Genomic DNA, 27,263 nt, shown 5'->3' on the forward strand with positions numbered 1-27,263 from the left:
TTCCCGCTGAACAATGCAAATTATAAAGTTCAGGTTCAACTTGGAAAATTAGGCGAAACATCTGTTACTTGAGACTTGCGTCTGGATATTAAAAGAACATTTTGATAGTGGGAATACATGGTTCTTGTTATATTCCTACAAGAAACTGAAGGACAAAACAATTGAGTTGAAAGCAGGAGTGGTCGAAAAGTAACATCCAAAGTAGTCCCTCTTATTATCTATAAGACTAAGGTCATCGTTGACCCTTCTTTCGAAAGTCTCGGTAGAGGGTTCTTTTACTATAACTTCATGTAGGGAGTCCTATAACTCACTGATTCGAACCGTAAATTGGTTTTGAAAATCCCACAAGTATTTGGGGTTTGACAACAACTTAACCAGTAACACCTCCTATAATTGAAACGTCCCAACCCAGTGAAATCAAAAGTCAAAAACAGAGAGGTTCCAAGATGTGGTTGGTAAGCCATTAATATATCCAAAAGTGACTGATATTATCTGGCTAACCGATGTAGGAGAAGTTGAGCACAGTGCACCCACGCGTGATCTGGTGTGGACACGTAGCCGAGTGCCTTCAGCTAGAAGGGTCCATTAAAACTAATGCGGTCAGCATTAAATGTCGAAGACTTACAGAGCTATTTATTTTGGGGATTTATTTACCGCCACAGATCATTTGCCCTAGTGGGGTAGTGATGACCCTAAAACGTGGCCAGCCAGAAGTTTAAACCCAAAGATTTTATCGTTGGTAAACACGTTTCTGATAGCTTGCTATGTTCAGCGGCGTCTGGTAATTTTCCTTATTATAAGAGGCCATGTGGTACAATATAGTAATACAAAACACGTGCAGTTAATATTTTGACTGCTCGTAAACCTCGTCGTTTCTTTTCCGTCTTTTCTAGCCGCCCTGGAAAAAAAGGATATGTGAGTGTATGCCTGATTACACTCTCGTGCGTGTAAAGACACAAAGTGGGCGGGTAAACAAAACAAACTCATATACACGCGTTTCGTAAACACTCAATAGCGTAAAAACGATTTTTGCAGCATAGCTTTCATGAAAAAATAGAAATATATACATATAAGTGAGAATATTAGGAACCAAGAATTGGGTTACTGTGATGTTTGAATGGAATAATGATTCCTTTGTACTTGTTGAATGCTTGATTTCGAATTTCAAATACAGTACATTCGTTAGTGTTTATCGAGTATTTCATGATCCGATTACGTTATTTCTGGGATTCTTAGTTCATACTATAATTCAAATACTTCTAATCATCATATTGGCGTCGCGATGGAGCCTGTGATGGAACGGTTGGACAACATTCAGATTTTGATGCTTTCGAGGATTATTTTGAAAGGTTCGAAATCTGGGCTATGACCAAGGAAGATGATGAGGATGTTAATATTGTAGCACATTTCCTCACATTCATCGGAAAAGAAGCATACAGCTTATTAGAAACTCTGGCTTTACCGGAAAAGCCCATTTCGCTTTCTTATACAACTCTCAAGGATCTACTGCTAGACTATGTTAAGCGTGCAAACTTCAAATGTCATAAAGGAGGAAGATTTCGAAAAATGATTTATGAGGATATAAAAAATTCCACTGCATCACGTCATCCCAACCCAGTGCATACTGAAGGTTATGCAGATAATTCATGGAGGAGTTGCTATGCAGTTCACGAAAATGGGCACAAGGTTGGTCAATGTTTGTCCTGTGGCAGGTTCCACTCTTTTAATTCTTGTAAATTTCGTAATTCTGGGTGCTTTAAATGTGGTGATATTGGATATATTCAGTCAGTAATACTACTGTTCATCTTGCTACAACTAATATTAAGTCTTGTAATTCTGATTCTATTAAGTTGAGTATTTATAATGATCATTTATCTTCAAAATGAAAATGTATGTAGATTATTTGAGCTAAAAAGTGGGATTATAATAATAGTAAAATGACTGCATAAACGGATATTTTAATAAGTCACCGTAAGATGCGTAGTAATAGCCGTTGCTTAATAACTTAACCTATAGGTAGTACATATTTTCTCGACCTCATTTTTATTTGACCGTGATAGAATTTATTAATACTACTAATAGATACGAATGGTTATCAAAAGATTTCGAGTGCATGAAAATAGTAAAAATTACGGTACTTTTGGACAGATAACTAAGAGCATTTCGTTAAACATAAGTGTATTTGTAAGAGAGATGCTCTAGACTCAGTGTTCTGATTTGCCACAGACTATTTATTTACATTCATACCTACCGGCTGATGGTGCAGTTTAACATAAGGCGGAATACGATTTAATTGAGTTATAGTGATTAAAGTTGTTGAAATCAACTAAGCCTCTGTGTCACATTTCTAGGTGATGTGGTGCTGCAAGATGTATTTGGCTAACTAAGTTTTTACAAGGTAATTAACAGTGAGTGATGCTCATGTGATTATCAGGTCGAACATAAGTTGTGACTAAGGGGAGCACACTCCCAACTCACGTCTATGATTATGGCTTGAACCCTAGTCAGTGTTGGGGTAAATTCGACATTGGTGTTTTCGGTTTGGAGGAGAATTGCTCGACTGCTTATGCTGGTTATTTGCATGCATGATTGTGTCGCTAAACCTCCAATTAGACTGACAAGGATTTGAGATATTTACTGAATGAGCAACTGATAGAGAAACATTCTGTAATCATCTGTAGTGAATGAAAATAAAATAAAAGAAAAGCGACACTAATTAATGATAATTATAAGTCAATTTGCTGACCGATTTTGGTAATAGTTTCATTAATTTTATCAATCATATTACGTAATTGTCAAGTAATGGCAATACTTTATTTCAAAATCCTGAAACCAATATCTCTAACTAATTGCAGTGTTGATTGGGGATTAGCCAGTGGAGAATAGGTATTGTTGCTTTGGGTTCATCGAAATTATCAGAAGTTTGTAGCGTCAAAGAATCCGAGCTGCCTAATTATATCATAAATTTCAATTCAAAAATATTCGTCTAATGTTAATTTTCGTAGTAGGTTCCGGAGTTTTAATTTTAGATGTTTGGCCAACAACTACCTAAGAGTTTAGTTATTATACTAGTGCAGTATGCTAGTACCTAAATTCGGTGGCTTTATTATTTAAAACATATTGTTATTAGGCTAAATATGATAGACCAATTTATAAACCCAAATACCTATAGCAACAACAACTATAATGGGTTCATTGAAAAATGTTAAGGGCGATTCAAATGATTTTTAAATTTAAAAGACATAGAGACATAATACAACGCATGTACGAGCCAGACTAACATGCAGGTTATGGAGGTATATGAAAATTTAAAAACAATGAATATAAGGAGAAAACTAATTTTGAAGGTGAGACTACTTATGTAACTTCAGGCAGAAATACGACGCGTTATAAACTTTCCATAAGAGGATCCTGCATTTAACCTAGTGATATTTACTAATATGTGGCAAAAGCAACTGGGACTAAGAAATGTCTTTAACAACACACTTACTTTTAACAGTATGTTATAGTATAAAAGTATTAAATATTTCTACCAAAAAGTCTTGGGAGTGGCTGCTTTGAAATATATACTACCAGTCTAATGGGAAAAATCTATATAAATTAAGAAGTGCTTGAATCATAGTAAATGAACCAAGAAAGTGAAAAAGGTCAAAACTCGCCTGGGTTATTCTCGCTTCCAAGTAATAAAAACTTGAATTAGACAGTGGTTTGAATCTGGATTACATACGAGGTACTTTTGATTAAATTTATGGATTAACACAGTATTGTAGACTGAATTTGTTCAAGTCCAAAATTAATTGAAACCGAATATGAAGAATTAGATCCAGTTAAATATTTAGTCCTTGCTTACGTTGCTACTCGATGTATATTTACTTTATTTACAGGTCATATTTGCGAGAGCTTGGTGTTTAAACAAGTTTATTTCGCTGAAGAATGTAAATGCTATTAAAGCTTGTCAATAAACCATCAAAGCTAATAACTAATATAGATGACCAGTTCTTATTATTAAGCTATGAGTATTATTCAATATAACATTACGGTAGTACTTTTGAGCATTAATCATAGGACTTTTAGAATAATGGGTTTACATAAGTAAAAATCGATCGAGAAAGTCAGAGCGGAAATGAGGATTAGTAGTAATAGGTTGCGTCTATTTAGTCGGGCTTACCAATGTAGAATTATGGTCTACTATGATATTAGTGCTGCTTTACTAATAGACCTAATCCTAAAATTGTAGACTTGTCATGATATAACTGACTAATCTATAAGATCTTACGTAGAAGTCATGCCATCGTCTACACCAACTCATCGTATTGTAACAATCACCAATACATGATATAGAACAAGCTTAGGCTAGAGATAGAACAATATGTTTAGTATGAATAAAAGATATAAAATAACATTCAATTGGGACCACGCCTGCAAAGCCGAGCCATTCCATTCGATCAACTCCAATTAATCCAATTCATTGTTCCACCTTCTCCATCGTTGGGTTCTTCCCGCGTTACATGTCGAATATCTATTTCCCAGATTGTCCAGTGTTCAGCTTTGAAGATTGTGTAGTTAGGGCCCAATGCCACCGGAAACAGATGTGGAACGAGTGGCTTCGTCCTGCACCATCATCAAAGCCTCAGATATTCCAGAGGGGTATATGGTTACGGTTTCTAGAAGCCTCCAACTTCACATGGATCTATTCTCGACCATCAGTTGCACGTCGCAATGCAACCTTCATAAAGCTCATCAACTATGACAGTGACAATATGATCCTTAGGGTGGATTTATCCGCAATGTTTCCATGTAAACCTAACGTACCGCCCAGTGTAATAACGGTCATGTACGCATTCATGTTATCATAGAATTTGTCGTTTTATAATGTATTTTTTATTAAATGACTAGATTATTCTGTGAATTTTGCTGTGGTTGTAATTTTTATTCGCCACATCCGACTGCGTTACACTGTACGTTTATTGCATGATGGGATGATATCCCAATTCACAATAAGATTTATGATATCGTTGATTGTCTCCAAATAGACCGTCACTGTATAATGTTACTGAAGAAAGGTTTGTTGTGCCGTAAACTTTGTTTTTATGAGCAAGTGACTGTTGTCCTCAGTCTCAAAACAATATCCTTTGTCTTCTGTTAGGTAAGTTTAACTGGCCTACAGTTCGTGTTTTGGGCCTATCGGCTTAATTATGTACAGTTAACTAATTTGAGTAACATGTCTGTGCATACCATCTACATTCATTTCTTATAAAATATCAACCCAGCTGAGTAATTTACTACAGTAAAAACTGTATCCGCTGTAACAGTTTGATCTTACATGTAAACTGACATGCCTCATGTAACAAACTGTTATTTAGGAATAAATTATTATTATTACTGTAGTCGGAATACTGAAAAAAGGCTTTTACGACCCTAGCGGAAACCAGTTTTTTAAACAATGGACAGTATGGTTTTAGAAAAGAATTTTCTTGCACAACACACCTTATAGTAAGAGGTGGATGGATTTGCTAGATAATGGAAAATTACTGGATGTGGTCTACACCGACCTTAGCAAAGCATTTTATAAGCTGCCACGCAATAGACCCTTTTTAAAGCTGGGAAATCCAGGAATTGCCTGACCTATTCTAAAGTAGATCAAAGATTCCTTGGCTGATCTCAGGCAGAAAATAAGAGTAAATACCGAAAATCTTTCGTGGAAACAAATACTTAGATGGGTATTGTAAGCTTTGTTCTAGGTCTCTTACTTTCTAAACTACATGTAAGCGGACACTTGTACATCGTTATGTTCCAAAGTTACTTTAAGCTTATGGTGAAGCAGTTTGAGAAGTAACAGGGGGTCCAGGTGCATATGAACTAAAGGCCGACTCAGACATTCTGGCTAGTTGAAGTTGTAGCTAATATCTGTCGTTGTGGTCAAGTGTGTTTACATGAGCATCAGATACGGAAAAATAGATAGTCACAGCATTGGGAAATCGTCAACGTCCTCAATTCTGTCTCAAAATAATTTAGGAGTAATAGTGAGCCATGACTTTACGATGACGACCCACTGTTGTGTGGTTGCAGCTAAGAGGTTAAGAACCCTATGAGCTCTAAGTTGTGTGGAGGTTAATTCCTCACTATCTGACTCTAATAAATAGTATCCCATTAACTGAGTATTGATGTAGGCTAAATACCCTAGAAGTATCATGAATTTACTCGAGATTATTCAAAAGCCCAAGCACCAATTATAAAAATAGTTTGTTGTTCAAGATTAGTGAAACTCGCAATCGTACAAACAGCAAGCAAACAGGAAAACAAGTGAGTGTTAACAATCCATATATATATATTCATGGGTGTTAATCGATTGTGGATAAATAATTGATTGTCTTTGTTCACAAACAATGAGAGAATAGATTGGAAATTGATGTGCAGAACGCGCTCAACCAGATCCATACATAATTTTACATAGTATACTCAATGCTACATTACAGCGGGTAGACAAATAATACAATGGTTGACCAGGCTTAATGCAGATGGACATTGCCAAGTTGAATACAGATATGTTAACTACAGTATGCACGACCGTATTGCGATCCAAACATGAAAATTGAGTTCATGCGGCAAAACACTGCTTAAAAGGTGACTGAAATATGTTGGAAAAGGACAAAGGACAGTAACCGATACAATTTCGAAATCTCGAGGTTTACCATACAGGGCGTTTTGGTAGGTAAGTCCTCTTCAATCTACCTCACCGTAGATTAAGAGGTGATCTAATTTCCGTGTAATAAACACTAATGTAACATTTTTGACTTGATCAATCCTTTGATTTTCCTCATAATAAACCAAGACAATTCAGAGGACATAACAGGCGAGTTCGAAGGCGAAGGATGGACAAAATACAGGTGGAACACAGGTGCTTCCATTGCATAATTAACTGTCGGAACTTGTTATCCGTGGAAGTGGTATAGACACTATAAGCCAATTCATTCAAGAAAAGACTGGACACACAGAAGTGCAGATCATCAACTTTGATGATCTCTGTCGAATGATTGGGGGCCTACTCGATTTAGAGGGGAGTGGCGTGACAAAACAACTAAATCCGAAGTCGCACCTCGAGGTCAGAACCTAACGTGGATTACCCCTTCGTCGTATCAAGGTACTATGGATGCTTTGAAAGCCGTGCAACACAAAGGACGTTATTAGTGAAATATTAGTTAAAGTAGGTACAGGCGAAACTGCACCACCATCGCATGGGTCAGTGCATTGCGTGCGATTAGCCGATGCGCGTTGGTTGCTTTTGACTTTGACAGGGATCGATGATCTATCCGATATTCAGTGACTAAAGCATTAATAATCTCCGTGGTCATAGCAAGAAGGTTCACAAGCCACAATCTAATGAACTCAAAGTAGGGTCTCGTCTTTCTCATCGACTAGTCAATGACTAGAACGCCTTACCCAAACAAGTGGTATTTGCATCATCAGTTAATATTTTCAAAGAAGAGCTGGACCTTCAATGGAAGAAAATCTGTCAGGATTAACAAAGTGTAGTGTCAGTACTACGTTAAGCCCATATGCCTTATTCTATCTTTCGGACAAACCAATCTATTCATTCTTTTTAAGTCACATTCTGACCTTGTTAATTATTCGCTCATCAATCTTGACTGTTTTTATATGGGCGCATATGTCTGCGTACACTTCTTATCCCATTACCCATCACATATTTGCAACTTGTTTTTGTGTGGCCATAAATATTGAATAATGCTTGACCAAAGGGATTTGGCTTACCTGCCATCTCCACTGAGTGTCGTTTCGCTTCTTTCTATTCCATTTGCTTCAAATACAAAATATATGTACTCAACATTCCATTCTCGTTATTTGACTTATTTAATTCCGTTATCGACTAACGTGATTTAAGTCGATGATTATATGCGAGAATAGGCGACATATATATTCCAATAACAATCATTCATTACGATGTACTCGGAGTATGATCTCGGGACACTAAATCAGGTTCACCAACCTATTATCCTTATTACTGAAAACTGAAGAGTGAAGACTAAGGACACAATCTAAAGGCGGGCTCAATAAAGCTCATTTCTTTCCAAGGTCAAGAGAATACAGACAGAAAGTAGGTTAGGATTTGTGTTAAGGATATACAGAAAAATAATTGTTTCAGTATCAAGTCACAATTCACATGTTTTAGTTGTGTCAACGTGGCTTAGATGCTACCTAGTCTTTCGGCGTTAAATTCACATGTGCACTCTAGTACTAGAGTGTTTCGGTTTCCTGAAGGTTCATTATCTACTTTGTCAAATAAATTATAAAGTCTATGACGCTTGTGTGCACTAGCGTTTAGCAGGGAGGATCTTCAAGACTACTGGATAAAGAGTTTTGTTGGACTCTATCGGACGGACGCGATGCCAATTCTGACTTTTTGCTACGCGAATCTCAGGACTGTCTAGATTCTGAAACACCCGGATTCCATTAGGTTTTGGTCACAAAGGTGTTGGGCAAGGTAGTAGTCTATATACTAATTGGTGTAGTGTGGTGACTTTGTCTTTGGGTTTAGTCCTTCGTTGAGAATAGGCTGTCGAGTAAAGAGTGTTCCGAAGTGATCAACCACACCTTCTGCTTTGTCCTGGTCTACCTTTATCTTTTGGGATTCACTCCGTTTTGTTATTGGATTGGGAGTCCAAAAATGAGTCTTTGTTCTGTGGTTGATATAAGCGAACAGTCGCTTCGGCTTCTTCAGTCTTCAGTAATAAGTATAATAGGTTGGTGAACCTGTGTTAATAATGACAGATTGTCTTCCAGTAAAGTTCCAGCTTCTCCTTGAAAATATTCAGTGATGGGGCTGATACCATTTGTTCGGGTAAGGCGTCCCAGTCATTGACTACTCGATGAGAAAAAAGGGACCCCACTCTACGTTTATTATATCGCGGTTTGTGAACCTTCTTGCTATGACCACGGAGATTTTTAGTGCTGGAGGGAGCAGGGAGATAAGACGTATTAACACCCAAATCATAATTAAAGATACGAAATGCCAGTATAAGGTCACCTCACACCCTACGATACGACAAGGGTAAGGCTTAGATGTTTTCAAAGCTCATTGTAAGGGAGTTTAGAAAGACCCTTCACTAATTTTGTTCCCGCACGCTCAAGTGAGTTAGTATCTTTTATCAGACATGGGATAGCTGCTTGGATATAGTACTCTAAGTATGGTCTTACATAGGTGAGATATAAAATTCGAAACATTTTCTCGTCATAGCTTTAAATGCTCGGCGAAGTGACTATAACGCACGAAAACCTTTGACAGCAGCTGCGTTGCATTGAGTAATCTTTATGTTCTTGAAAGCCTGGAAGAAATGTGCCATCAATAGTATACTGGTAACTATTACCGTGTACGACGTGCATGAGTACACTCTTCCTAGAAATAACTTCTAAGCCTCAACCTTAAGCCCATCTGGTTAATTCGTTTTGGTCAACTTGGAGATCTAAATGATCAGCCTCAATTTTATTGTTCTCCGGATTTTGACATTATTCGCAAACAATAATGTCGACGACTTAAGCAATCACGGCATTTTATTAACGTAGAGAAGAAAGAGTAGGAGACTTGATATAGTGCATTGGGGTACATCACTTTTGACCAGCTTCCATTCGGATAACGTTCCATTAACCTGGACTTTCTGTCTGTGATCACACAAAAAGTTTTCTCACCATTCCTGTACATCACCTGTTATCACGAAGCTCGAGAGATTCTGCATATAACCTTTTTATGAAAACTTGTCAAACGCTTTGTTAAAGTCTATGAATGTCACATTGACAGACAGACCGTTATATAGGGATGCCGTCTATTCCCCTCTCGCAATAAGTTAGTCGAGCATGAATGCTTGTTTCAAAACCCGTGTTGCTCGGGAGTTAACAAATTGTAAGAATCTATGTGACTTGGCAAGTTAACCGGAATTATCTTCTCAAATAAATTAAGGACTATGCTGGTAAGACTGGAAAGTCTGTAGTTAGATACGATCTGTCTCTGACCATCCTTAAATATAGGACTGACTATAGCGTCTTTCCAATCTAGGAAGTTGAGCCAGTGAAAGGGATATGTTGAAAGGCGTCGCGAGTGATCTTGAAATGATGTCCGCGAGGGATGACGGTAGTCGTGGATGTAAACCATCAGGGCCTGACATCTTAAAGGTTTGAGGTTAGTGACCAATAGAAGAACGGTTTCCTCAGTCACCTGTACAGATTCAATGGATGGTATCTCGGTGTGATTGGGATAAGTATTTGTAACAATACACGTAGAGTAGACTTCGCTAAAATAGTTTGAAAAAGTCTCAGCTTTTGCCCGATCTGATTCAGCCAGTAAATCTGAGTTTTCGTGTAACAACAATGAGGGAACATTATCACTATCTTCTGTTCGCTGTTTAACATACTAAAAGAATCGTTTCGGACAAGCACGGCTATCATATGCCAACTGTCGTTCGTAAGTAGTACGGAATTTAGCTATGGTCTTTTTACATATATTCCGGATTTTTTGGTATTCATACTTGAATGATGCGTGTCCTGTCGACGGGAATAAGTCCCAGAAGTGTTTCCTACGCTTCAACAGCTTCCGGCTTTTCTTATTAATCCATAAAGGGCAATGTGATAGCTTACCTGTTGACCTTGGGATAAACGGTGATGTTACGGACTCAAATTCAGCATTAAATGTATTCCATTCGTCTTCGATCGATCCATCCGCGTCGACCGACCAGTCAGTCGAGATAGCACAGTCTCTGATTGCCGGAATATTAGCTCGCCAGATATGGGGACGGGGTGGGGTAGATACAAATTGTATACCATGTGTCCTAAACTTAGTGAGGTACAACGTGATCAGTATTCACTAGTGAGGGAGGGTGCCGAATGTCGATGACATCCTCACAGCGGTGTGTGAGGACAAGGTCCAGCAATGACGGGTCATATTCCAAGCCAATATGTGTCGGTTTTGCGATACATTGTACAAGTGCACACTGAATAATGGTTGATAGAAGGTCGCTATCGAACCCCCCACCTGGAGCTGTAAGCTCTATTCAGTTGATATACGGTGCGTTGACGTCTCCAGTGATGGGACAACGTTCTGCCGTACTCCAAGAACAGGCGTGTCTTAAGATAAAGTCGTCAACCAGACAATACAGACTACGGTATATTCCCCCTATAGTCACCAACCCATTTCTAGATTTAATCTTACAACATGCTACCTCACATGTACCACTAGTATGCGCCTCCGATATGATTAATTGTATACGAAAGTGATCCCTAACGTATAGTATTATGCCTCCTCCCTATCACTTCTAATACAGATGTAACCTGCGATGATGGGAGAACAATCTATATCTACGGTGAGCCAAGTTTCTGTAACGACAATTATATCGGGACTTGATTCATCCATCATCAAACTTAGGTCGGACGTTTTATTTCGAAGACTACGGGCGTTCGTGTAGCATACTTTTAAGATGCTTTGGGAATCATTCGTTCTACCCATACAGGCCTCGAAAGCATTGGCTCCCAAGATCTGACTACCCGAAAACCCTTATTCGTAAGGTTCGTTTCGCCATTTAGCATTCGAATTCTTAACTCTGTACGAGCATTCTTCCACTTCATTCGATCCTCAAGCGACCAATCTGGTCGGATACGAATATTTGAATCACGAGTTTTGGGTGCGTTATTCAATATCATGTCGAAATTCCCGAATACCAACTTCAAGATCCTTCTTGGTTGGGTCTGGCCTCCGACCCATTTACCGAGTCTTTTTACCTTCGTTATATGTACCCCTGAAACCTCTTCAGCCAGTACATTTCTGACTACAGATTTCACTAACTGCAGACCGTCTGCATGTCTTTTATTAAGGTCATTGTCTTTCAACTCCTCTAGATTCCAAATAATTAAACTAGGAAGGGGTTTGACTTTTTTGAAAATCGTATTCACAGCTTTCGACTGTGATGTCAGATCCTGCATATTAACTGCTGGCATATTACCGTTAGTTTTCTTTGTAACAGAGTCGAGCGAATGACTCACAACAATGTTTGATGAGGTCTTATTTTGGGACTTTGGCAGAGTAGTTTTGGCTATCTTTCCTATTCTTCTACGTTCACGTGTCATCCATTTTCCATCAGTCGCAACGTCTACATCGAAACTACTCGGGACGGTAATGGTTTCGTCAGGATCGTCAGTCGCTGCTCTAGCAACTTGGCCACCAATATCTAATGGCGTATCGCTCGTTAATTGTTTCGGGGTTACAGATTGTGTCAACTGCTTTCCGTATTTCCGCTGAGTTGTTCGGATTGTGTTTATACACTTGTTTCGGAACAACTTGTATTCACTGTCCCAAGGTTGATGTTGACGTCCCAACGTTTTTTATTTTGTCTTGGCAAACATGGGATTTCCCGGTCTATCCGGGGATGACCGTGAATTTTCTTCTTTGGAGCTTCCAAGTGTATAGATGTTTAAATTACGTTTTTTATAACTACTGGACGTGATCTTATGCCTCCCACAATAATACGTGAAGTCGATTTTGCAGTACTCAGTATAGCCTGCAGAACTGATCGCCTTCATATCTTCCTTCCATATAGTAGAATGCGCTTGCGCATCTGGTCTAAGAGTAGAAGATATTCGTAGGTTACTAGTATTCGATCATAGGTATCTTCGAAACATTGCTCGTATATCCTGGGACCATCGAGTAAGTAACACAGTTGTTAAGAAACGGGTACTAGGTGAGGATGGCAAATCAGTCGATGAAGTGGTGAAACTTCATCAGTTGATATGGCTGGGACATCTGTTACGTATGCCCAACTACCGAATGCCCCGACGTGCGATGTTCACTGGGATAGGAGTAGGTTGGAAGAAAGATAGGAGCGACCAGACCAAAACATGGCACAAATCCATGAAGTCATTGACAAGTGGACTGAGTCATGTTGGTAGGTTTAGACTACCTGGTTGGGATCCGCGAGACGATGGCAACCGATGGTTAGAGACCCTGAATGACATGGGTCAAAATCGTTTGCAATGGCGCAGGTGCATCCACTCTCTGCGTTCTCCCAAATTCTAATCTTCTGAATCTTTCATGTCCCGCTCTTTTCTCTTTCCAAATTTATTTCATTGGATTATACTCTTTGAATAACATCTTTAAACCATAATCTTTCCGATTACTGCTTATAATTTTACTACCTCTACCATTATGGGATTTGAATCGACAATTGTATCTATGTGCTAATGTGGTATGGCAACTCGAACTGATGTACGTACGTACGAAGTTCTACGTTGTTGCTGACTTACTGACTTGCGCATCTGGTCGGCAAACTTCAGCAACAATGAACTTGAGTTACATAGCCGCATGTTTACTTCTCTTCATAAGTGAACGGTCGTTTATTTGTCTGATCGTCATCGTGATTGATGACGGAGTCCGGTACGTGAGACTATAGTAGTCCATATGTGGTGAGATTTCCAATGTCCTGGTATAAAGATAGAGCGATTGTGGTTTCTAAGAAATTGTAATCAAATGTTTTTTTGGTGAGCCACTTCCAAGGCTTTGCAGTTCTTAGAGGGTGCATCGAAATCTCATACTATCAAGTTATATTTATGTGTTAAAACAAATAAATAACTATTAGGCTTCTACACCTGTTTGACCTTGATTTTAGTTTACTTAGGAAGAAGCTACTACTACACATTCAGGACTATGGTACCAGTCAGTCAGCTAAAACTTAGGACCATGCACATATATGCATCGGTTCAAGTCGCCATACCTCATTAGCACAACAAGATCAACACCAAATTAGTAGTAGTTACTTCGGTGACAGTAATATATTAAAGATTGCATATATGTATATAATACAGGGGGAAAGAATTAGTTCGTAGAAAGAAAGATATGAAGCGATTTTAATCTCACGGTTTGAGTGTATACACCTACGCAACTGTGTCTCCAACCAATGGTTACGATAGTCGTGCGAACCCCAACCAAGTAATCTGAATCTACCAACACGGCTCAGACCCCAAGTTAGTGACTTTATGAACTGATGCCACATTTGTAGTCCTCTTCACCCTAACGGGTCACTTGTTCATTTTAGTAATGAATCGCACTTAGGATATACACTTATGACTGAGTGTTAAAGAGCTCGCACAGAAGTCCGTGGAGACTCACAGTTCAAAATAGTGAGTTGTGGGATTCCCTACAGGAAGTTATAGTGGTGAAGCCCTCTGCTGAGTCTTTCAAAAGAAGGCTCAAAGATTATTTTAGTTCTGTAGATAATAAAAGGGACTACTTTAGATGTTACTTTTCGACCACTCCTACTTTCAACTCAATTGTTTTGTCCTTCAGTTTCTTGTAGGAATATAACAAGAACCATGTATTCCCACTATCAAAATGTTCTTTTAATACCTAGACGCAGGTCTCAAAGAACAAACAGTTAGCCAATTTGCCAAGCTAAGTGAGGGCGACTGTCAACGTACGTCTCTGAAAAATGATTTGTAGGCTGTGCTAGTTACTTCTAATAACACATGTAGTCTAAAGCACTTTCAGTTGAAGCTCTCGTTATGCGATAGATTTTTTGGTTTCAGTTCATCATCCTAAATCGTTTTCAGTAAGTGCTTTGCTAATTAATTTTATGCTTGTAATTCTAAAAAGTATATTTCCATCTTAGGTCTTTTGGGAAAGTATTGGTAATTGACTGTCTAATAAGAAGAAAGTAACCCATTATCAATTGTTTGTTGGGATTATCACCGTCGTGATTACAAAGAAAGATGCCAACTGTAGATAGAGCTTTGGCCTTGTTAAGAAAATATCCTCGAGTTTCTCCTCAGAATATATCTGATCTTCCAGGAAGCAAACCACCCGTAAGAAAATTGATATATATATCTTCATTGGTAGTAGAAGTATCACGGTTTGAAACGAATGCGAAGAGGTCTTGGTCATCGTGGTGCTTCCCAGTTTCAAGCATTCCCACCCTTGGGAATTTTGGGTGCAAAGACACCATTTTATCTTTCTGTTCCTAAAGAACCTTACAACATTAACAGCATGTAAGTAAATGCATAGTTCTTCTTACAAACCAAGGTCTGAAAACAATCTTCACCGTATTTCGCTTCTAGAGCTTCAAAGACTGATAGACCTTAATCGAATAAATCCACTAGAGCCTATTGACATTTCCACACTATGTAACACCAATCTTTACCGGTTAAATGTGGATCATGATCGACAATATGGTTTCCATCTAACTGACGAAGTAAGGTTGTGTAATAAACTGTTTAAATAATTGTAGGGTATCGATAACTTTGTTACTCCTGTTAATATTGAAGTTCAGTATGCTAGCGAAGAAGTAATTGCAGCTGTGGAAAGAGTAGGGGGAATAATCTGTAACCGTTATTATGATCTGTATTCCGTTTGGGTAAAATCTGACCCTCAAGGATTCTTCATGAAAGGCATTCCGATCCCAAAAGCTAAATTGCCTCCTAATGTAAGTCACAAAACGATTTCCTGTTTCATGTAGCTAGTATATGTTTTATATATTAAAAACAGCATTAATTATCTTGAACGTGCAGATGAACCTTTATGCCATGCGTCGGTAAAATACTATAGTTAGTTACATTTTGTTATACTTTTTAACTTTTGTGCGCTAATCAGGGACGCTCTTTCAACTAGTACTTTGCAGATTCTTATCCTTTCTCTTTCTATACATGTTGACTTCGCTTCTTATCAAATTTTCTTTTTAATTGAAACTTATTCTTAGTTAATGGTAAATTATTTACCTAAGCGTTGTACGGGTTTCATAAAATGATGGCCTATTAATCCATAACGACAGGTTTTCGTTCAACATGCTTTATATATTTTTTAAGCACATTTAGTCTCAAAATGCGCACTAAAAGTCGGATTTTTACTGTACTAATCCCTTGGAAATTCTTCCGAAGAAACAAACAATTTTGGTTGTACCAATTGAAGTAGTGGTGAGTATCTATCAGTGTTTTTTGGAAGGTTCCCAAGTGCACCTTTCAACTTGTTTTTATAATACTGAAAGCTTCCCATCAGAATAAGATGTTTCGTCCGGTCACTGCACAGACTGATAAGAGAGGTCAATTATTCTATCAACATCCAATGTGCCCACATCCACAAACACTTTCAACTAAACACAGATTACCATATGTGGCCATCATCGGTCCCTTTTTTATGTAAACGTAGCTCTATAAGAAAATTCTCCCTAGTATTTATGTACTTACTGACTGTATAGTTCGAAGTCGAATCAATGTATTTAACGTAAACTGCATGTAACTTACATTTCAGTTATGAAAGACAAATGATAAATGGATCCCATAGGATTTGCCGACAGACACTTGTGTGTTCTTTGCTTTTGTCGGCACTTAATAAACACTTTCTTTTGTAAATAAATATCTTGAAGACAGCACGGACAATATAGTTAACTCTATTGAAATCTTCGTTACATCATGATACACATCTTCATCCTTAATCAACTTTGTATGTATAAGCTGTAAGCAGCTGATGAAAACCTAACGTAATAAAACGAATTCATATTATTTTGCATCAATCTTCGTTCCTGCTCTCTTTAAGATAATAGAGGGAACTATGTGTATGAAATGGCTTGAAATAAAAAATAAAGTTCATTTACCAAGTGCATGTTCATATACTCGGTTTTGATCTACAATTTTTGTATGAAACCTAATAATACTACTCCGCTGCCAAAACAAAACTGGTGAAACTATAATTTATGGACGAACCAATGAGATTTTATTTAGAAAGTCTTAAATTTTAGCGCGAAAATCATTCATCCATGTGGCTAAATAGCATTTTAGCATTATAGCTGATATCGGTTAATAACCAAAACCCTTATTTTCAACTCTAAACTCTAATCCTAAATTCTCACTTTTATTTATAACCCTTTCAACTCCAGTAAGTGAATTTCCTCTAGTTCACCCTAACATCTCTAAAAGGTTGTCCGTATACTATGGTTTCACTCGGTAATAGTTGGTTTGAATTCCCTGCCCGAACAATATGTATCTCATATTTCGACGATAATTCCGAGAATGGACTTTTTGAATTAGAGTTTCTAGTGAAAAAACAAAAGTCTTCCACATTTAATGATGAACCACTACCACTCTATCGCAAGAAAATATCAACTGACAACTTAACTCCAACATCCTTTATTTCTCAAGAGGTTTGCAGACAATGCAGCTAAAAGTAAATGACACAAAATCTGCCTTCTAGTGTTGGCTCTATCAAAAGATGTCAAAGGTTTGAAAAGGGCAAAAAATTGTAGCTCATATTTGAACAAATAGGTAGGATGGCTAAAGTACGAATCTAGACGGTGTTCCGTGATGAAACACGATTATATTAATCTGATTCTAGTTAACTTTCTGGGTAGGATCTTCAGGATTTTAAGAACCAGTGATCAATAACAGTTCGAATTCGACCACAGTACCACAAATGCACCATTTGCCTTTTACCTAGATTTTGAGTGTAATATTTTTCTTCCATTAATCTCTCTCTACTCATATTTCTTAGTTGTTTCAGAGTAACATGACCTAAACCGAAGTAGATTTTTGCGGTTTTCCAAGTCTATCTTTCATACTTTTTGAAAATCAAGAATTCGTAGCCATTACAAATATCCAACCGCTGATATATATATATATATATATATATATATATATATATATATATATATATATACCGAATTAAAACTGGAATTGATAATAACTCAAGTTTAAGTGTAATGTTGTGGTTTGTGAAACAGCAGAAAATGGAGATCACAAACCTAATGTTAGGCAGTTGAAGAAAATCAGCATCTAGCCTTAAATGTCTGTATTGTGCTAGTAGTAACTCATTAAAGAGTTGGGTCCTCAATCTTGAGAACGCCGATGCTCTCCGTATGGTTCGAGCCCGCGCCACCCAATGTCACAGTATGTGTTGCAACGCAGACTTTACTTTATTACTATACACTACAATTTATTTCTATTCATCTGATACTGATGAATTTATCATCTGCGAATATGGTAGTAATATATTGTTTTCTGGCTACTCCTCTTTAGTAAACATTTAATTAAGTTTTACGGTGAGGTAAAATCTCACGAGTTTATTCGTAGACACATTCTTGTCGGTTTCTATTAGACATTATAAATTTTTATCTTGTCATAAATCCTGAATTCATACCTGGTTAAATAAGTCCAGAGTATTCCTTCATTACCTCGAAAATCAATTTTCATTTTAAAATGCCCCGTCTCAAGGTTCATCATTAATCTATTACTGGTCACTGGACAAATATAGCAAGGAGTATCAACTTTAATGTAGCTAAATATCAGTGTACTGTGTGTTTAATGGGTGAACATACTCATTTTGAATTCTTCATATTGAATCTATAGTTAAATCTCATTTCGGGCATATCACTTTAAAAAAGTGTTGCCATTTAGGGATTTTTAGTTTGTTATTATCTTATTATTATGAGTCAGATAATAACGCAGTAGAAAAATATCAGAATCTGGTTTACACCATGTTACCATCGTTCGGTATTTGATCATTATTCTTTGATTTTAAATGTATTTTGCTTCTTATAGGCGTTGATTCCATTCTACGCAAACGCTGAGTCTCGAGGTTATCTGGCGGACCCTGAGGAAGTGGCGAAATCTCGAATTTGGTTGGCTCAAAAGTATGGTTATCACCCATTCGATTTTAGTTCATCCTCGGAATCCACTCAAAAGCTGATGTCTATGCGGAAAGATCCTCGACAAATATTTCATGGACTGGAGCCTGGTTGGCTTGTCAGTATTCCTGACAAAGCGGTTTTAAAGCCAAAATCTGATCTCCTTGATGCCTACCACAAATCCTGATTCCCCCAGTATTTTATAAAATGCATTTTGAAAGTTATACTGTGGATAGATGCATGTTAATTAAAAATAATAAATAGTACATCCAGTTTTAAAAATCCTGTGCATAATTATGTAATATAAGTTTACGTGATTAGCAAATCACTGAAAGTTCTAAAAATGTTAAGAGAAGTTAAAGTTTCTGGACTCTGCTGCGTTCTATATATATGGCATCAAAAATTGATTGATAGCAGAAAAATTCTATTACCTAGTTTTACCACAATCAGAAATGTAATTGAATTCGATTGTGTATGTTGGAACGACACAATGGACAATCAAGAACACTTTCAGAACATTTCTTGCAACAACAGACATGACCACATGAAAGGAATATCGTTGAGCACTGTACTTGGAATAAACAAAAAGTATGACAGTTAATGAAAATTTAAGAGTTAAAAACGGTAGGACATCAGTCTTAAGCTACATACAGCCTAGCACAAATCTGCGTTAGACCAAGATGCCACACTAAATTAGCACAAGATGAAATTAATAGAATGAATGGCAACATAGTTAGAATGATTGCAGCAGCACTGTGATAATGAGAAAAACTATGCATTGGAGATTATGGTTTGGAAAGACTGCTAGGGTACACATGAAGGGATGTCGGAACTCAAGATTCAGGAGAAGATAAAGCAAATGCATCCGCGCCACTGAGACAGACACACACAACTATCACATGCCAATTGTGGTTTCAAATGTTCCACTAAATAGTAATTCTTAGAAATTTCTGACCGAAAAGTCATTTGCTAGAGACCTGTAGAGATCTATACTTAAAATATCTGGTTCTATTCAGTACTTTTTAAAAATCGTCTACGTTGAAGTTACAGTTATTTCATATATCAGTGTTATGAAATTTAGCTTTAAGTGTTTTTTAAATTGAGGAAGTGACCACTAGGATTGAACCTTTGTTTCTATGACTAATTACTAAGCGCATAAGAATTTGCGGCGAGACCATAAGTTATGGACGAACCAAAGAGATTTAATTCAACAAGTCTTGGGTTTTAGCGCGAAAATCATTGATCCATGTAGCCAAATAACATTTTTACATCATAGCTGATGTCAGTTCGTGATGAAAACCATGACATCCAACTGCAATTTTTAATTCTAGTTCCGCAAACTGATTTATAACCCTAGATGGTAAACTTTCTCAAGGCCACTTTGTCGTCGTCCAAATCTCGTCCATAAATTATAGTCTCACTGAATTCGCTTTATTGTGTGAATGAATATATACCGTTTCACTAAAAATTCGGTAAAACAATTTTTATTACTTCTCCAAAGACAACATTACCCTATATGGCTACTTCTTTATATATATATATATATATATATATATATATATATATATATATATATATATATATCTGTGAGAATTGGCCTGATAATTATCTAACGCTTAATTAAAGCTCAAAAAGGCATCAGATTTGATCGAGAAATCATTGACCTAAGATCTTTAAACATAGAACAACATCACATTGTGGCCCCATACTTTTTGATGATCAACGCAGTCAGTTGAAGGATTTGTTAGTCGAAATTTTGTTAGTATTAAAAATGTACTCAGAAACATTAATAAAATGTGTAAAGTCAGTAAGTCAGCAACAACGTAGAACTTCGTACGTACGTACATCAGTTCGAGTTGCCATACCACATTAGCACATAGATACAATTGTCGATTCAAATCCCATAGTGGTAGAGGTAGTAAAATTATAAGCAGTAATCGGAAAGATTATGGTTTAAAGATGTTATTCAAAGAGTATAATCCAATGAAATAAATTTGGAAAGAGAAAAGAGCGGGACATGAAAGATTCAGAAGATTAGAATTTGGGAGAACGCAGAGAGTGGATGCACCTGCGCCATTGCAAACGATTTTGACCCATGTCATTCAGGGTCTCTAACCATCGGTTGCCATCGTCTCGCGGATCCCAACCAGGTAGTCTAAACCTACCAACATGACTCAGTCCACTTGTCAATGACTTCATGGATTTGTGCCATGTTTTGGTCTGGTCGCTCCTATCTTTCTTCCAACCTACTCCTATCCCAGTGAACATCGCACGTCGGGGCATTCGGTAGTTGGGCATACGTAACAGATGTCCCAGCCATATCAACTGATGAAGTTTCACCACTTCATCGACTGATTTGCCATCCTCACCTAGTACCCGTTTCTTAACAACTGTGTTACTTACTCGATGGTCCCAGGATATACGAGCAATGTTTCGAAGATACCTATGATCGAATACTAGTAACCTACGAATATCCTCTACTCTTACCGGCCATGTTTCACTGCCATAAAGTAGGACGGAACGAACTGCTGCCCAGTGGACACGTCCTTTGGTTGATAGACGGATATCTCGCCTACGCCATAAATGACGCAAGTTGGCAGAAGCTAGTCGAGCCTTCTGTATCCGTGCTGAGATTTCGTCACACACCAGACCACAAGGGCTGATGAGACTTCCAAGATAAGTGAAGCGATCGACATGCTCAACTACTTCACTCCCTATCACTAGTTCGGGTGTCAATGCAACCCAATCCTGAAGTAACATTTTGCATTTTGAGGGAGAGAATCGCATCCCGAACATGCTTGCATTGTTGCTTAGAGTGGTCAGAAGACTCTGCATTTTGTCAGCGTCTTCACCAAATAAAACTATGTCATCGGCATATTCTAAGTCAACAAGTGAATTTACCCGTAAAAGTTCAACCCCTGGAAATTTAGATGAGGAAAGTGTTATCTCTAAAAGTACGTCGACGACAAAGTTAAACAAGGATGGAGAGAGTGGACAGCACTGACGAACACCAATTGAAGTAATCAATTCTGATGACAGTTCGCCATAAGCTCTCACTCGACCAGTTGTGTTCGAGTAGAGTCTTTACAAGGTTAATGTACTTCTTTGGTACTCCTTTCAGTGACAAACACTGCCATAGAACCTCACGATCAACAGAGTCGAATGCCGCCTTAAGGTCGAGAAAGACTACCATTGTGGGGCGTCTGAACATGTGTCTGTGTTCTAGAACCTGACGTAGTGTGAATATCTGATCTATACAACCACGTCCAGGTCGAAAATCAGCCTGATTTTCTCTTATCTGCTCTTCACGAGCTTTAGTTAGGCGTCTAAGTATTATTGGAGCTAATATTTTAGATACTATATTAGTCAAACTGATTCCTCTGTGATTGTCACAAGAGGACTTTTGTCCTTTCTTATAGACTGGCACAATCAGTGATTGAGACCAGTCACATGGGATTACGTCCAGTTCACAAATTCTACCTAAGACCTCGGTTAATCTCACTGCTAATACTGAACCACCATCCTTAAAAATCTCAGGAGTAAACCTGTCGGGGCCTGATGCTCTCCCTCGCTTCAGATTTCCTATGGCTTTTTCAACTTCGTAAAGGGACGGAGGACCTACATTAACTTGCCATTCAGGTTGACTAGAGATCGTGGGAAACCGAAGTGTGGCTGAAGGCCAGTTGAACTGATCTCTGAAGTGTTCTGCCCATCGAACCAATCTCTTGGATTGAGAATGTATAATATGTCCATCTTTCTCTGAGATTGTTTCGCTAACGGTCGGGTTCCTAATTCCGGTTTCCTGGACAAGTCTGAACAGTTGTCTGCCGTTGCCTATTGCCGCTGCCTTTTCCATCTATCTTGCTTTCACTACCCGCCACTGTTCACGATCATTGCGTAGACTTCTTACCAGCTTGCGCTTAAGCTGACTCCGTTCTTCATTATGTTCAGAGTCAGATGGAATGAGTTTTCGAGCATCTATCAGTGCGGTAGGTGCTGCTGAGATCCAGTGTTGCTCCCTAACCTTAGTAGTTACCGTACTAGCAGATATCACTGCTGTTTCCACAGCTTTTCGGATATCATTCCATGCTGCCTCGGGGTGGGCATCACATACATGGCTGCTGTTATGGCTTTAAGTTGGTCGATTTTTACCCTGTGCTAATTGTTGTGTCCTTGACTGGAAAATTAGGGAGCAGCGTACTTATCGATCGATTACAGTGACACGTAAACACGAACGGACGGCCTAGAGTCTCGATTGGTCTCGCTTCCCTGTCTAGCCCAGTCAGTTGAGTCCAGAACACAAGCCACGGCCTCGGAGATATGAATCATTATATTCCAAACATACTTTGTTTATATACCAATCAAGCATACCACATCGTACCATAAAATAGAAAACAACATTTTGTACAATATTCAACAAGTGAACAGATATCGACCAATAGAAAATGTCCATTTAAAGTCCAAGGACACCATTGGACTTAACATGATAATTATTGGTCTATTCCTCCGCATCCACAACAGCTGCCTAACTGTTTTCCTAGTTGTTCCTGAAATATACTCTTAGCTTGACTATCATTAAGTAGGACCCTTAGAGGTTTCCTTGCAGCGTCTCTCCTGCGTCCAGTAAGACGCAAGCAAATACGCGCTCGCACTAGAGCATGATCCGAATCTAAGCATGTGCTCCAGAATGAGCGACAGTCTTCTATCGAGCCCCTCCATTGGTGGATGATAGCGATGTGATCTATTTGGGTCCAACGTTGGGACGAATTAGGGGTTCGCCATGTTAAAAGATGTTTTTCCTTATGCGTGAAGTTAGTATTTGCAAGGAACAGGCGGTTATCTGAGCATAGCTGCAACAGACGGTCGCCATTATCTGTTCTTTGAGCCACGACACCATAAGATCCACCTAGGTGTCTTTCCCCGTCGCTTAGTTTACCTACTTGAGCATTAAAGTCACCAGCCACTATTACTACATCCGAGCGCTTAGCTTTTCGGAGAAGGTCCGAAAGCTTTCTGTAGAACTCATCTTTTACATCATCTGCGCTGCAGTCAGTGGGAGAATAGGCAGAGACGACGAAGAGGCAACGACGAGTGTCCCTATCTTTTCGGATCCTTACTGTTCCGTTCAGTCGGACAGTTCACAAACGACTGTCTACTGGGATCCACTCTAAGAGAGCTAGTTCTGCCCTAGGACTCAGTGCTATACCTACGCCGGCGAGACCACGGGAAGCAGAATCAGGGCTTCCAGATACACGAAGTGTGAATCGAGTCGGTTCTTTATTTTGGCATGGTGAGGTCAGATGAATGACGCTACTCGGATCCTGTATGCGCGTTTTGGAGACGCAGCACACATCGATGGCGCGGGATTCTAAAGTCCTAGCTAAGGAAGCCTGTTGTCCTATTTGGCACAGTGTTCGGACGTTAAAAGCTCCTACGTGTAGTTTAGAGCGTGGTTTCAGGAGACCAGGAATAGCGTTCCACGTACTCGAATCGTTTGCCCTAGCGGTGCGAGATGATAAAGAGACGTGAGGAGGGTTGGTCATGGAGATAAGAGAGGTATTAGGAGGTGTAGGAAGGATTTGAATGTGACCAACTTGGTCTCGTGTGCTGTCACGGGTATGAGGGCTGATATCACTTCCCGGCTGCCCACACCGTGGAAGGGTATTTCTTGAGGAACCTGAAAAGGAAATTGGATTAGTGTTGGTCTTAACGACATGGGAGCGTCACTGTAGAGCCCAAGGGACAGCTGCTTGAAGCCGGTTGCGCATGGCCTTTGCCTGGGGCGTTTTTAATGTGTTAGCTCCGTTCTTCAAAAGGCCTTACTGCCAGAGACGAAAATCCGTGAGGTAAGGTGAGGTGTGACATTTTTAGGGTCGACCTTTTCTAACCACACCCCTCCTTGTGGGAAGGTAGCATCGCTGCAGATGCTGGTTGTCCGAGGGAAACACCTTACTGCTGTCACACCTCTGTACAGTCAGCAGTACGACTTCGCCCTCAGACCTTGAGTTGCTGCTTTTAGTCTTACCGTTCTCCAACCGACCTGCCTGGCATGGTAGAACCTACAGGAACATATGTTCCAGCCAATATAGCTCGGTTGGGTCATCACGATAGGCAAGCTCGATCACCGCGTCAAGGTAGCAGTTTCGGTCGGGAATAAAATGTGTAAAACAATGTTCCACTCACTATTGCGTCTTGACATATACAACACTCATTTTCCATACGAGCCACAACTTCGTCAGATACAACAATACTCGATAATGTAGCCTCCGGAGCTGATGGTGTTACACACGGTGTTGGAAGTGATTCTATCGTATTTAACGTCTGTTGTAGAAAAAAGAATAAATCAAAAATATGTAACAGATTATCACGAAGACTTTGGTTTTCTATAAGTTTAAATAAACTGTAGCCAAAATGCTGATAATGTTAGTTGCTGTCCTAACCAATGATTCTCTATATTGCATGCTTTTGTTGTTTCATATTTGATTCAATCAACTGTTGATTATGAATTCTTAAGGTTATCCTATGCATCGAAGAAACTTACGTTACAAATTCTCAGTTTATTTATTTTTATACCTATCAAACTTCTTACATCTTATTACTACTAACAATATACTACACAATTTTACAAATGAATAAAAAGATATGTCCGAATATGTCATTTGTAAAGTAAATTTATTATGGATGCTAATGTTAAATTTGGCTGCTTCTATAATTAGTTGATTAGAAGAATGATCAATCATTGTGTATGAAATACATTATCAATTTAAATTACTACATGTAGTAAGTTCAATAGTCATACTTCAAGAGTTAGAAAATTCATTTTAAAGGATTTATCAGGTGATCCCCAAGTAACCTGAGTTCATAATATATTCTAGTATTGAACTGTTGATTGAATTACGTTCACCTTTCGAAAGCCATGCATGAAAATATTTGGGGATACGTTTGGAAAGTGATCGCTTTGTACGGCCTATGTAACCTACTCCACAAGAACAGGTAGACGTATAAATACACATTGATATGGCCTAATACAAAAGTTTTTCCTTAACACATCTATGAATAATAGGTGGGCTGAGAAGGATGATGCGAAGATTGGAGGTATAAAAAAATATTTCTCAAGGATTTCATTAGACAATTTCTCAAAGTTTCCGAAGCAGTATAAAAGTTGCACAAAATGTTCATGAAGAGAATTAGGATCTGTATGAGTTCTCGCAGATTTTAATTTAGGTTTCATGTTGCGCTCAACAAACTTGGGTGGATAGCATCACGGCTCGTAATACTACCAAGCTACCACCTACATCAAGGTATTTCTCGCGAGATTCGAACCTGTAATATTACTTTTTAAATGAGCTAATTTCAATTAAAAAAATATCACTGATCTACATGATGAATGTAAAAGAGAGAAAAATGTGTTAGAAATACCTTGTCTTCATCATTTGTTTTCATTTTGTACAAACCAATCTGCCTCAAAATCTCACGACGTGCTCCAAGAGTGTGAATACCAATCTATGTTTTATTATACGTAGTTTTTTTAAAACAAAAAAAAGCCGAAGACATGATTATCGATTGAAACGACTACCTTTAGAAACAGTCATAACTTACGATCAATCAATGTACGGGAAATATATAGACTGCACAACATCATGTGTCAAGTGTACAGTGATTCTTTCTACTTTTAGCTAGTTCTCAAGATGTACATACTTGCACTAATTCATTAACTGTGAGAGACAGAAGAGTAACTTAGTTGTAAATTAGGATATAAAATTAAAGCATCACACTAAACTGTACAGGATAACAGACAAAAAAAATCTCCAAAGAAGCAAGTTAACCACCAATTCAACAGATTCGGTCGTATCAAAAAGGGTTAGTGAAAACAAAACACCCCACACGATATTCCAACTAGGGAAAAAAGGATATTATTAACAGTGATAATTGTGAACAGGAAAAGTCAATCAGGCACAATCAATACAGAGACATGAATGCATGTCAGCACGAGTTGTTATGCCACGACAAGATGAAATCAAATGTGATAGGAAAAAGTTCCGAACAGTAGTATAAATGGTAGTGAGAAAGACTAAAAATAAAAGAATAAAGTTTGGAAAGATATTTAATTCGAACAACAGAAAGTATGAAGTAATATCTAGTTCAACAAATACGGGGAAATGAGTTGGTGCATCCGCGCTTTTGTGATCCAATATCAGTTTCATAGACCCCAAAAGTCTCCAAAAAATTCAAAAAGACTAGTAAAGTACCAAAATATCATTACGAAACGAAATATCCCAAATCTATGACAATCATGAACTCCCTTGAATTAAAAATGCAAGAGATAGGACGCCAACTAAGTGAACTGAAGGTTAAGCGGCTCCCGAGAAGGACCGAAGTCTCTGGGTCTTATCCCACATAGGGTCATAAGTGAGCAATGTTGAGGAATCCCATTCTAGGATGAGACAACTTCTTAGTGCCTCATGGTTTTCATTGATTGACGATTCCACAAAACGACTGAAACTTATCCTACCATTAGCGCTCAAAAAGCCGATGGTTGATAAATTATACGGAATTCGGTATTCAGGTATTCGATTTTAAGTGAAATTAGTTTATTCCGTGAAC

At 38.3% G+C, this 27,263-nt stretch overlaps 2 protein-coding genes across 6 annotated transcripts in view; one reads left to right on the forward strand and one right to left on the reverse strand.

Moving 5' to 3' along the window:
- Positions 1-8,053: 8,053 nt before the first annotated feature.
- Positions 8,054-18,941, forward strand: MRPL15_1 (YmL15). 4 transcript variants are annotated; one of them, XM_051214191.1, is made up of 9 exons: positions 8,054-8,113; positions 8,162-8,500; positions 8,529-14,487; positions 14,524-14,600; positions 14,645-14,853; positions 14,891-15,036; positions 15,071-15,239; positions 15,276-15,470; positions 18,574-18,941. In XM_051214191.1, exons 5-9 carry the CDS (start codon positions 14,761-14,763, stop codon positions 18,844-18,846), a joined length of 876 nt encoding a protein of 291 aa, XP_051067340.1. In that variant the 5' UTR covers positions 8,054-8,113; positions 8,162-8,500; positions 8,529-14,487; positions 14,524-14,600; positions 14,645-14,760; the 3' UTR covers positions 18,847-18,941. The 4 variants fall into 4 exon arrangements, with proteins under 4 accessions (XP_051067340.1, XP_051067343.1, XP_051067342.1 ...); XM_051214194.1 differs by lacking the exon at positions 8,162-8,500 and having other exon boundaries at positions 8,069-8,113; positions 14,403-14,487; positions 14,891-15,239; XM_051214193.1 differs by lacking the exons at positions 8,162-8,500; positions 8,529-14,487; positions 14,524-14,600 and having other exon boundaries at positions 8,069-8,113; positions 14,661-14,853; positions 14,891-15,470.
- Positions 18,942-18,958: 17 nt separating this feature from the next.
- The window catches only part of LRSAM1_1 (E3 ubiquitin-protein ligase lrsam1), a 41,283-nt gene continuing 32,978 nt past the window's right edge, over positions 18,959-27,263 (reverse strand). For both annotated transcript variants that reach the window (XM_051214196.1, XM_051214195.1), the window contains exons 14-16: positions 26,079-26,162; positions 24,843-24,980; positions 18,959-19,225 (exon numbers count right to left, since the gene is read on the reverse strand). In XM_051214196.1, coding sequence (XP_051067345.1) covers positions 19,106-19,225; positions 24,843-24,980; positions 26,079-26,162 — 342 coding nt within the window. In that variant the 3' untranslated portion in view covers positions 18,959-19,105. The remainder of the gene's footprint in view (positions 19,226-24,842; positions 24,981-26,078; positions 26,163-27,263) is intronic.

Source organism: Schistosoma haematobium, chromosome 2 (assembly GCF_000699445.3).
Source record: "Schistosoma haematobium chromosome 2, whole genome shotgun sequence".
Classification (NCBI taxonomy): domain Eukaryota; kingdom Metazoa; phylum Platyhelminthes; class Trematoda; order Strigeidida; family Schistosomatidae; genus Schistosoma; species Schistosoma haematobium.

Coding starts and splice junctions, on each gene's coding strand:
- MRPL15_1 (XM_051214191.1), top strand. CDS start 14,761: ATGCCAACTGTAGATAGAGCTTTGGCCTTGTTAAGAAAATATCCTCGA. Junction 14,854..14,890: donor TTCCAGGAAGCAAACCACCC/GTAAGAAAATTG, acceptor CATTGGTAGTAG/AAGTATCACGGTTTGAAACG. Junction 15,037..15,070: donor CCTTACAACATTAACAGCAT/GTAAGTAAATGC, acceptor TTACAAACCAAG/GTCTGAAAACAATCTTCACC.